Source organism: Canis lupus, chromosome 11 (assembly GCF_011100685.1).
Source record: "Canis lupus familiaris isolate Mischka breed German Shepherd chromosome 11, alternate assembly UU_Cfam_GSD_1.0, whole genome shotgun sequence".
Classification (NCBI taxonomy): Eukaryota; Metazoa; Chordata; class Mammalia; order Carnivora; family Canidae; genus Canis; species Canis lupus.
Window position 1 is genome coordinate 13,112,823 of NC_049232.1, and position 12,828 is coordinate 13,125,650.

General features: G+C 35.8%; 1 protein-coding gene across 7 annotated transcripts in view; it reads right to left on the reverse strand.

Moving 5' to 3' along the window:
• The window catches only part of CEP120 (centrosomal protein 120), a 121,476-nt gene that overhangs the window by 32,011 nt on the left and 76,637 nt on the right, over window positions 1-12,828 (reverse strand). For all 7 annotated transcript variants that reach the window (XM_038551974.1, XM_038551976.1, XM_038551975.1 and 4 more), the window contains 7 exons: window positions 11,646-11,862; window positions 10,377-10,563; window positions 7,092-7,241; window positions 6,198-6,380; window positions 4,314-4,410; window positions 4,066-4,218; window positions 3,401-3,490 (listed from right to left, as the gene is read on the reverse strand). In XM_038551974.1, the coding sequence (XP_038407902.1) occupies window positions 3,401-3,490; window positions 4,066-4,218; window positions 4,314-4,410; window positions 6,198-6,380; window positions 7,092-7,241; window positions 10,377-10,563; window positions 11,646-11,862 (1,077 nt within the window). The remainder of the gene's footprint in view (window positions 1-3,400; window positions 3,491-4,065; window positions 4,219-4,313; window positions 4,411-6,197; window positions 6,381-7,091; window positions 7,242-10,376; window positions 10,564-11,645; window positions 11,863-12,828) is intronic.

The following is a 12,828-nucleotide window of genomic DNA, read 5'->3' on the forward strand; positions in this document are numbered from 1 at the left end:
ATTCATAAAGAATACCTGAGGACTATAAATGCTACTTAATATGAAAATCACATTAGGTACAACCACTATAAAATTTGTGTGAGGGCCTCTAATTTTTTGATTTTGGTTATTTGAACATTTCTTAAGAATAGACACTTCAGAGTAGTCCTATTTTTCTTTTAACTCACTGGTTTTTCAAAATTTTAATGGTTGAGGGGGATCCCTGGGTGGCTCAGCGGTTTAGCGCCTGCCTTTGGCCCAGGGCATGATCCTGGAGTCCCAGGATTGAGTCCCGTGTCGGGCTTCCGGCACAGAGCCTGCTTCTCCCTCCACCTGTGTCTCTATCTCTGTCTCTCTCTCTCTCTCTCTATCATGAATAAATAAAATCTTAATTTTTTTTTTTTAATGATTGAGAATTAAGGGAGATAAAGTTGAGACAGTTACTTTAAAGTCAAAGGCCTGGGGGACTGCTGCTCAGTCTACCCATAGAAGACCAACTGCCCCTACTCTACAAACACGAATGGAACAACCCACACGAAACAACTGTTACACACTAGAGAATGGGCAACCCGGGCCCATCAGCCCTGACAGAGCACAAACAAATGAGGATCTATGGGAACTCTAGTGGACTTCCTTGGAGGCACTTTCCAGAATCTAGTTCAGAGAAGGGGGGCATCCAGCAGGGCCTCTCAACCTGGCGGACTTGAGGTGACAGACATGAGACTGAAGAGGCTGGGGCAAGTCAAGTTCATGAGGAGAGGAGACAGATGTAGTCAGCTCTAGTGTGAGGCCAAACTCCCTGGGGCTGGGAACATTACACTGGAACGCTCAAGGATGAAGCATTCCCAGAGCTCAGACAGGTCTGAGGAGAGTATGCCTTCCTACCCGACTGAAAGGAGAGACCCTGTGACATGCGAGGCATAAACATACTACCACAGAGCCCAAGGCTATGAGATGTTGGCAGCTCACTCTAGCAAAACTTAAAAGGATCAAACTCCTCCCAAGTAACTTCATATCACAGCGAGATACAGCAATCCACAATATGAACCTCACAGTTTCTGCCATCTAACAAAAAATTACCCATTATGCACAGCAGTGGAAAATTATAACCTATAACCAGGTGAAAAAAACAGAGACCTCAAAATGATACTAGTTGGAACTAGAAGATAATGTATTATAAAGATAGTGCAGACACTGAAGAGTAAACATGAATATGATGAAAGATGGAATAGGTTTAAAAACAAACATTATATGGTCTCATTCATTTGGGGAATATAAAAAATAGTGAAAGGGAATAAAGGGGAAAGGAGAAAAAATAAGTGGGAAATATCAGAATGGGAGACAGAACATGAAAGACTCCTAACTCTGGGGAATGAACTAGGGGTGGTAGAAGGGGAGGTGGGCGGGGGTTGGGGGTGACTGGGTGGCGGGCACTGAGGTGGGCACTTGACGGGATGAGCACAGGGTGTTATTCTGTATGTTGACAAATTGAACACCAATAAAAAATAAATTTATTAAACAAACAAAGACCCAAATAGGTCTTTCAGAGATGAAAAATACAGTATATGAAATGAACAATTATGCTGAATTGGATTCATGGCAAATTAGACCCCTGAGAAGAAAAGATAGGTGAACCTCAAATCGCAGCAATAAAAAATACCCAAAATGAAGCACTGAGAAGAAAAAAAAAGACAATTCACTTCTCACTGGGACAGTTATCAAGCAGTCTAAGATACACATACACTGGAATCTAAGCACAAAAGAAAGAAACACAGAAGCTCATCAAAGAAGCTCAAAGATTCCAAGCAGGGCGAACACATGCACACAGACCACAGAACCACAAGGCCCACCAAAATCATAATGCTGAAAACTAGTGATAAAGAAAAAAATCCTACAAGTAGTTGAGAGAAAAAAAGACATTACAGACAGAAGGCCAAAGTAAAAAGGCCTGCAGACTTTCCATCAGAAACAACACAAGCCAAAATGCAAATAAAACAACTTTCAAGACTGCAACAAGAAACTGTCAACTCAGAATTCTATACCTGGTAAAAAGAGCTTCTAAAATAAGGGACAGGGAATCCCTGGGTGGCTCAGCGGTTTGGCGCCTGCCTTTGGCCCAGGGCGCGTTCCTGGAGTCCCAGGATCGAGTCCCACATCAGGCTCCCGGCATAGAGCCTGCTTCTTCCTCTGCCTGTGTCTCTGACTCGCTCTCTATCATAAATAAATAAATAAATCATAAATAGATAGATAGATAAGGGACAGATAAATACTTCTTCACACAAAAGCTAACAGCATTTATTGCCATCAGACCTATATTGCAAGAAATGTTATGTATTTCGCTAAGAAAAAGACTACTGCCTCAAAGTTTTACTTCCTTACAAACTAACTCTTCAAAAATATATTTAAGGGTAAGACATGTAAAAGCAACATCTATGATGGTAACAGCACAAAGGACATATGCTGAACATGGATATGTACGGTTGTAAACTTCTTATACTACACATGAAGTGGTATAACAGCATTCAGAGGCATACTGGAATAAATTAAAGTTGCATATTTTAAATCTTAAAGCTACCACCAAAAAAAAAAAGGCAGTAAAATAGAGATACAGGTAATAAGGCAATAGTAAAAATAAAATGGGATCATAAAAAAGTCAATGAATCTAAAACAAAGGACAAAAAAATAAGAAAAGATGGAACAAATGGAAAACCAAGAGCCAAACAGTAGATTTAAACCCAAGCATTAAAAAAAAAAAATTCAAGCATGTCAATTATTACCTATTAAATATAAATAGTTGAAGTCAGAGAAGAAAATAAAATAACTTTCAAGAATATTCTAGTCTGCACCTTGCTTCTGTCTCTTGGTTGAGTGTAGCAAACCACCGTGCCATTGGTTGTCTTCTCTCATTTATAGATCCATCATTAACTGCTAAAATGAAAGCTAAATAGCAAGTCTAAATTTCAGGGTTTTTGTTTTACTCAATAACATGAGTGTAAATGGGTAAGTACTGAACTTTTGCCTTTTTGGAGTAAGATCAGATGGTATTATTATTTGTAAAAATGTCATTTATTCCAGAATACAAGTCTTAAAAAGGGCTTATAAATTTTTAATGTTTTATTAACTAACAAGTTATAACACATATATACTTAAATGTGCAGTTTTCTTTTTTCACAAAAAAGTAGGCTTTTTTCCTAGAATATTCATTTCCTGAATAATACATTTGCAGGTTTCAAAATCAAAAAAGCACTAAACATCTTACAGAGAAAGGCCTTCCTCCTACTACTGACCCATTCAGCACTTTATCCAAACCAATCAACAACCACTATACTTTGTTATTCCACAGATTTTTTTTTGATGCATGTACCAGATACTATCATGAAGATTTTTCCTCTCCACCTTCAATTTCTACAGAAGTTATTACCTTTTTCTTTACAAGCGATTCTCTCTCTCGATCTCTTTTCTTCCATTCCTCTGCAAGAGCCTGCATATGAGCCAATTCCTTCTGCCTTAGCTACAAAAGGCAAACATATCACTGTTTCAAATATACAAATCAGTTGTTCTCTGGTAAATAATTAATACTGATCACTGATCATGTTTTTTTTTTTCAGGCACTCTATTTTATTCTTAAACCAAATAAAGAGAAGGCATGAGGTAAGGAATATATGAGTATATTGCTGGGAGTATAAAGCTGTTGTGAGTATAAAGTATGTGAGTATAAAGCTAATGTTAAGACCTGTTTTCTAACTCTCATTTCAACACAGATGATTCTAGATGATTCTGTATGCTACATGAGGGCCAGAAATTAAAAGAAATGCCCAAGTTTCCAACCTCTGAATTGTAGTCTTCAATGCTAATTCTGCCCCAGAGTCATGGAGAAAGTTAAGGGGAATCCTTCTGCATGGCTTCTGCCCAGCTGTTATTTATCGAGTAGTTTTTAATTCTATTTTACTGTAAGGGTAAAGCATTCTTGATAGTGAGGGACTGGGGAGGGTACCCATGAACAGAGAGAAAAATCTTATGGAGAAGAAAGAAATGTAGTCAGTAGACAAAAACAAAACTGCCTTAAAGTAACATTTAAAAAGTAACCTGGTTTTCAAAAATGTCTTCTTGCATCTCTTTCCACATTTCCAGCTCCAATGCTGCTTTGTATTCCAAGGTTTCTCGAGGCTCTGTCTGGACTTCTGAAGGACATGGTGCAGGAGGAATGGAAGATGGCTTCTGTTGTGCAGCAGATAAACCCTGAGCCATGAACCAAAATGTATTGAAACACACTGACACACATAGCACATTAGATCCATTATAAGGCGTCATGTCACACTTTCAGTGATACTTACCTGAGATGAATCAGAGACTAGAATCTCACGCATTTTTACTAGTCCATAATCTTCTAGAGTTACTGTGTAAGAAAGATCTATTATCCTGTTGTTTGACCTACAGGTTAAATAAGAAATATCTTAAAATTCAAGGAAACACTTTTATATTATTTTTCCTTTTATTTCCCCATGCTAAAGCACTAACTAGGTCACATTTCTTGTATCTGACACTGTTGCTACTCAAACTGAAGTTCTATACACTTCACGACCTCCCACATACAAGATCTTACTTGAGTATACACAGATCTTACTTGAGTATACACACTCTAGTAAGTACATACCTATATTCGCTAAAAAATAGGAAAATACTGTAGATATGGAGAAATATAAAATCCTATTGCCATAGGTAGTTACTGCTGAATTTTCATTTCCTTCCTCTCGTGTTTTATGTATGTGCAGAGGCACATGCACTCATATACATATCATGCATACTGAGATCATACTATTTTGTTCCTTTCTCTCCATTTCCATCAGGACCATTTTTTTGTGTGTCATCAATATTAATTCAAAAATGCACTTTTTAATGACTGTAAAATAGCCTAATGAATTTACATAGCAAAATGCAGAAAAAAAATTTCCCTACTCTTCATTATATAGATTATTCTGAATTCTTATTCTACATTTTCCTGGTATGAAGCACTTAGACATAAATCTTTTACTGGATGGGAGCACTGTGTCAGGATAATTACTGAAAATTGGATAATTATATATAATTTTTATAATAATGAGGAGATCTCTGTATCACAGAACCCCATGTAGCTTTTACCAAAATATTAGAGAAAAACACAAACTTGGCTACAAGAAACATGGCTTTGTCTGCATCAAATCTATTCCATAAATCTTTGTTCAAACAAAACTTCAGTGAATGAAATCCACACAAGCCAACCCTTAATAATCAACTGACACATTTTCTTCTAATCTCACAGCTTTTAGAAGACATGAATAAAGCAAAATGGAGCACTATCTTAGCTAATTCCCCAAAAACTTCTCTGTGTACAGAGCAGGGCAATAAAAGTTAATATTCATAACCCACAGATTTAAAATAACTAGCAATGATCTAATTATTTTCATGATATTCTAGTTATTTGACCAAAAAATGGTATTTTTAAAATAACTTTCAGTTCAGCAGCATCTGTGATACTCTAAAACACCTCTTCCCAGATCCTCCGAGTACAGGTTTTACTCAACTCTTTACTTTCTGCAAGTGACTAGAGATGGGTAAGAGCAAGAAAAGGAATTTCAAGCTACTCTTAGATCTCAGCTTTTTACTGAGCCTGAGTTCATGCTACATTCTGATTATGCTTCAAAAATCAAGGCATGTGATATATAATATTAAAGTATATTTAGACTTCTGTTGCTAAATTGAAAAAGATCACTCAAAAAAGGTCTTTTGTGTAAGATATGTGAACTTCAGTTTTTCCCCGTGCCAATAAATTCCAGGGCAGAAGAACAATACTCTTTTTAAAAGTGTCAAATATTTGTAACATTCTCAGAAATTAGACTGGAAGCAAAATTTAAAATACCTGTCAAGTAGAAAGCCAGTCATTCCCAATGCAAAGTAATGTAAAAATACATTATAATATTTAGTAACCCTGATTACTAACTAAAAATAATAGCCGGAATTTAAAATTCTCTGGCTTAAGAGACAGGAGGGAAATACTAACAAGGCTAAGTGTTAACAGAATAATAAGGTAAAATGATACCAGAAAACTAAAAAGCAAATTAGAATATAGCACCCATTGGTCAAAGAAGAAAGATCAAACAAAGATGACAAGAAAGGACAAGGCTGTACCCAGTTAATAAGAATAAAAAGTAAGCTAAGACCAATTCTGAGAAATGCATTACCCCTGTGCTGCTATAAAAGGCACACTTTCACTATAAGTTTGACGCCAACACTGTTCACCACTGGAACCTAAGAAGCGTGTTTTTTCTGAAGACAAGACGTTAGAAAGCTGGATTCTGGCGATTCCCAGAAGTAAATCTTTACTCATTTTATCCTTGTGCCATAATTCAACCAGCAGTGGAATCCTGAGGAAGAGAGAAACAAGTGTTCATATCTATCAGTTCTGAACTAAGTTGGTAACATCTCTGAGTTCTCCAAATGGAGTCAAAGATGTTTTTGTTACCTGGATTATAAAGACTCAATTCCATGGGTAACCAACAGAAAATACTATTACGTTTTCTACACCTCTTTCTGTACAGTTAAGAAAACCCTCCAGACACTATTTTTAATCTTCCTTCTTCCTTTTAATACACAAATTTGAATTGTGATACTCTGAGAAAGTAAAAGGACATTAAAGATCTCATTTTCTTCACAAATCCAATTCAGACAACTGGATTAACACCTCCATGTTATATAGATGACAAATCAGAAAAAGCCAACAATAACCACAGTCAACTGGTGAAGCAGTAATAAAAACTAAATAGCTTGTTTGTATTTATCTTTATGTATTATGAGGAAACATGACTACTTTTCAAAGCTGCTTCTTTACTCATAGGCCTATCAACATAGTTCTAACATCTAAATTCAGACAAGATAGTAAAATCTACAAAGAGCCTCTGTAACCATATAAAACTTTAAAACAAAAGCACAAACACTGCAGACATTACCAGTACCTTTGTTTCTAGGTTTTTCAAATGCACCGACTGCTGTGAATTTAAAACTCTAAGGCTTGCTCTTGTTAACAAGATATCAATTTTCAAGAGTAGGTCCTATCATACAGACTGTATACATATTACCTTAAGAAGGTATCTTGCAGCTGATGAGGCAAAGTTGCAAAATCAAATGCACAGTAAGACTGCGGGAGAAAAACTTCCATGTTTTTGCGAACTTCTACAGGAGGATTAGTCATAATAGGAGCTGCACTACCAAAGAATGGATAGGAGTACCTAAAATTTAAGAAAAAACAAAATCCTATGAGACAGTTGACAGGTAAGGCTTATAGTCTTTTTTTTTTTTAAGTATAATATGAATATAATGAAATGAACAAACAGAATTTTTAAAATAGGGAAATGATACAAATACATTATGGTTTTAGTCCTATTGCCAACTTTAAAATACTGCAAATACTGTCGGTGTCAATATAAAAATTATAGCAGTTCTAGAGAAAATATATTATGTGTATAGCACTAGTTCCTCAGGCTGCTTTACAAGTGATCTGAGAATGACCTTCTGGGGAATAAGAATTCTGGTATTTTGAAGGCAAAGACACCAAATAGCAAGAGATGGTCATTTTGAAACTTCTCGAGTAAGATGAAGTCCAAAGACCAGGCCACCATTTGTTTAGGAGTTCCTTGAGGGCATGGATCCCATCTTTTTCATCTGTACCCTCCCAGCAACAAATAAGCCCTTTTGAGCACATAGCAGACATTCAAGAAATAAAATACCTGCTGAATTTACTTTGTAAACTTACTTTCTCTATTCAATAATATCTTGACTTTTATGGGCTAACAAACTCTTAGTTAACTCTAAAAGGGTGCACCCATGGAATTCTGCTTTGAGAATCAAGGATGAAAGCAGATGAATCAATGAGTAACAAGACTACTTTTTCCTTTCATCATAGAAACCACACCAGATTAAATGGAACGATGCCTATCATAGAACTTACTTTGTATTTAAAGCCAAATACAACAAAGACAATGTAATGCTCACTTCAATTTCATTTTGTATCTTGTTATTCGTTAGGAAAACTAGAGCTTAAAGCCTAGGAGGAGAATCTACTTTTCCTAAAACAAGAATCCCGTGCATTCATTCAATTCCACTGAAATCAGATCATCTCACAAATCACATTACACAGTGGCCAACTGCAGTTTCATGACAGGTCATGAGAGCATGAAAACATGAAATCAAACTCAAACTGTTTTTAAAAAATGCTATAAGATGCCTCAAAGACATATCCAATGGCCCTTATCAAGTGAATTCTATGTAGCGTGTGTAAGTGAATCTTAACTGTTTCTTTAGAATACATTTTCCCTTTTCTTTGCCAAATGAACTTCTGGCAAAATCGGTCTTCTTCACTAGGTTGAGCTCTGTGTTTACATGGCCTATAAACCCGCAATAGCAGACACACTGCTGGCATAATGTAGGCACTTAATGATTAAACAAAAGGCCTGTATGACAAGACTGAACCACTAAAAAACAAAGATAAAAGTGCCTGCTACTCAGGCTGGCACAGACTTCCCCCCTCACAGCTTCTAATTTTAGATCATCCCACTATTTCTATACTTCTAACTAACAGCATCTCTGGGTACCCTAAGGTCACATTCTCTACTAGCACTGGTAAAGGGATCTCAGTTAAAAACATGGAGAGAGAGATGCCTGGGTGGCTCAGCGGTTAAGCGTCTGCCTTTGGCTCAGGGTGTGATCCCGGGGTCCCATGATTGAGTCCCATATCGGGCTCCCTGCATGGAGCCTGTTTCTCCCTCTGCCTGTGTCTCTGCCTCTCTCTCTCATGAATAAATAAATAAAATCTTAAAAAAAAAAAAAAAAAGTAAAGGAGAAAGTAAATAATCATTCTTATTTCTAAAAAACCATTTTGAGAGATGTTCTAGAAACCTTTTAAGAAAAGCTTTGTCTACGAGAGAAAGCTTTTTTTTTTGTTCCTCAATTTTCAACCAGGATTATCATAATGTTTCTCAGCCTCTAACAAGAAGTAAAAAGCCAAACTTATGCTGTGATGGAAAGACTCCCATTCTGTGAATTCACTACTATACTCAGCATTGGGTCCCTTTGATTTGGTCCACAAATCACATCAAAGCTCAAGGGATTCTACAAACAGCTTGATAAGAATCTAACAACTGAAAAATTAAATAGGTGTATGAGTTAATGATGCATCTGAAAAACAGGTATGCAGTAAATAACAGCAGGGAGCACCATGTAGTTGCTGACATTCCTGGCAGTGGCAATCCAAAATGAGAGAAAGATTTTCTAGTTTTAACCACGTAAAGAGCAATAGCTTTAATAGAAATGCTAATGCTTGCTCCAAAGAAATTTATAAGGAAAAACTAAATACTCCAAACAAAAACACATTAGTGTACTACTACATTTAATACATATTTCAGCCAAAAAAGTTGATGAAATGTGTTACTGTTAAAAACAAGTAATTGAGGGCAGCCCGGGTGGCTCAGTGGTTTAGCGCCACCTTCAGTCCCGGGCCTGGATCCTGGAGCCCTGGGATCGAGTCCCACGTCAGGCTCCCTGCATGGAGCCTGATTCTCCCTCTGCCTGTTTCTCTGCCTCTCTCCCTTTCTGTGTCTCTCTCATGAATAAATAAATAAAATCTTAAAAAAAACCAAACAAAAAAAGTTGTGTAAAGCTATTTAATTGACTGAAATATATACGTATTTTAATTTCTTTTATTGAACAGGGTGAACACATTCCACTTGCAGTTCGTTAAGTATGGTTTTTACAGTCTCAGCTACTAAGTGTAGATATCAGATATAACCTCCCATTATAATAAAGTTTTATAAAAAAACAGATATAATACTTCCCTTATTTTGACCTATACCTTTCCTAGAAACAACACATTTTTAAAAAAATTTTTTTAAGATTTTATTTATTCATGACAGACACAGAGAGAGAGAGAGAGAGAGAGAGAGAGAGAAAGAGAGAAAGAGAAGAGGCAGAGACACAGGCAGAGGGAGAAGCAGGCTCCATGCAGGGAGCCTGGCATGGGGCTCGATCCCGGGGCTCCAGGATCACACCCCGGGCTAAAGGCAGCACTAAACCACTGGGCCACCAGGGCTGCCTGAAACAACACATTTTATAAGTTCAAGAGTCACTTTGTTTTTTACCAAGGGGCATTACTACATTGTCATAAATACCTGTAATTATTACTAGTTCTCATACCAACAATGTCACCCTGGTTTAAATTCAAAGTCATTAGGACAGAGCCTTGCCCCCTTTTCAATTCATGGGTTTAACAATGTTTTCACTTCGGTGATATTTCTCCCTCTATTGTTCCCAAATAAAGGAAAGCCATTGCTCTTCAGAAAATAATACTATGAAACAAAATCAGATCATACCTTAATATACAGTTGATTGGAAAACCAACTTCCAAATCATGGATACTCCTTAAGTCTATTGAAAAGCAAAAATGATGTGATGTTGCTGGCACAGCAATCTTCTGTCCTGAGGCTGTTTCTGAAGCATGGGATGCAGTCACTGCCTGGCCCACTGCCTGGGCCACCGAAGCAGGTACAGAAGTGATGGCTAGAATGAACGTAAAAATTTAGAAGAAAAAAATGCCATTTGGTAACAATTTCTCTTCAGTTATTTACATCCTTTAAAGAAATTTCATTTACCTTCAAGCAAGGAATCTGATCATTTGCTTTCATAAACATGAATTAAGCCATCAACTTCTTGAAGTGACTTACCCAAAATTATGTAGGCTTTAATTCCCGTTTTAGAACTGTGTAAAAAAAGACCTTACTCTTAACATAGATTACAAAACACAAAAGCATACATTACTGATGCTGTGATATGTGCCAGCAGCCTGGCAGGCACCAACTTCTTTCCAAAAGGCAGCTAAACTCAACTTAGTATTTGAAGGGTTGTACTTGAGACGTACTGCAGATATAATTTCATCACTTTTTAAGTAGTAGTTTTGGCTATTTTAGGCACATATGACATAGTCTAACAAAAGAGATAACTAGTTCAATCCCTAGAGACCAGAGATGTTTTGCGAATAGCCCAAGTCCAAGAGCTATTCAATGACCAAGTGATAACTTGCACCTTAACTTGACTCCTAATCCACCACTCTTTTAATTACTTACACTAGGAAATGTAACTGCAGATCCTTACACAGTAGATGGGAAAAGTTTAGAGAAGCAGATAACACCGTTCTCAGGCTAACTTTCAGATCAAAAAGGAGCATTATGATTATTACAATAGGCAGTAGCTCTTCTAAAATTCCAATGAATTCACAACATTCAAGTGTTTACTAGTTAAAAATACATTCAAAATGTAAAATACATTTTACATGTTTACATGTAAAAATACATTCAAAAGAACTATTTTCTGTCATCTCTTCTGCATAAACTACTGTTTCTAAAATAAAAGTAACTGGAAAACTCTCACCCAGGCAAAATCTATGAGAAAGTTACAGACTCAATCTAAATTTATTCCAATTTAAGCAATTTTTTTTTTTTTTTTTTTTTTACATCATGACACACTACTGGCTCTTAAAATAAAAAACTCACAATTTACTTAAAGACCATGAAAACTCTCTTAATCATTAATTAGATGGCTATAAAATATATGCCTAAAAAAAATCTGTAAAAAGAACACCTTACCCTTTGGATTTGGTTTTGTGTCCTTATCATATTGCAAGCTTTCCACTTCACTTCCTGTTGCATCATCTTTTGTTGGAGGTGAAAGGTTTTGAGGTGGAACAGGGGACATGCTTGGTGACTTTGGCCCAGTGAGTATCTTCTCTTTTATAGGAGTTAAAACTCGCTTCTTTGAATGCTGTAGTTCATGTTCATTCTGGGTCTTTAATTCAATTAAAGACTAAAAACAATTTTTAAATAAAGTATAATTTGCAAAGCACTTTCCTTCATAATTAAGCAAAAAACGAGATGTTGTTTTTTAAAAATATAAGCTTCCTTTCCCAGTTTGGATATTCCTAGTCTATTTTTCTTCATAATTTGCAAATTTTCTTATAGCATCTAGGACCAGAAAAAGGAAGATGAACAGGAAGGAAATATGTATCGAGAGCTGAGTACCAAAATGTATCCTAACTGTAAGAAGGGCTATTTGATAAAACAAGTCAGGCCAGGTGTCCAGGGAATGGTTATTATTACCAAAGCAATAAATACAATGGAGGCCTGCTACTAAAACAAAAATAAAAACATATCTAATAAGATTTTCTTCTTCCTTTGTTCAACCTTCTTCTAAAAATATATGCATAAAAAAAAAAAAATAAATAAATAAATGTGTCTTTTTTTAAAAAAAAAAAAAAAAAAAAAAAAAAAAAATAAATGTGTCTTTTTTTAAAAAAAAAAAAAAAAAAAAAAAAAAAAATAAAAATATATGCATATATGTGTGTGTGTGTATATATATATTATATATATATAATACATGTATATTTTATATATATATATATATATATATATATATATATAAACTCTCACTTTGGTTTTTCTATCTTTAATTTATAACCTACATAAAGATAGTTCTTCAAAAGAAGCACACTACAGTTGATTCCAGGGCTACATATAATAAAAAAAAAAAAACAAGTATGTCCAAACATTCATCTCTGCTGCCTAAATAGCGTCTGAGGACCATAAAGTACCGTGAACCAGGAACTCTTAGCTCAAGCTCAGTCAACGAAAATGATTATGATTAATGCAGATTCCCAGAACCTAGGTCTAACAACATTCTCTTTTACACGGGTTCCTTTTCTGGCACTGACTGACCATGAGTTAAGGGTTGAGGAGGCATAGTTCCTTTTACATGAAGGGCGCTTGAGATTCT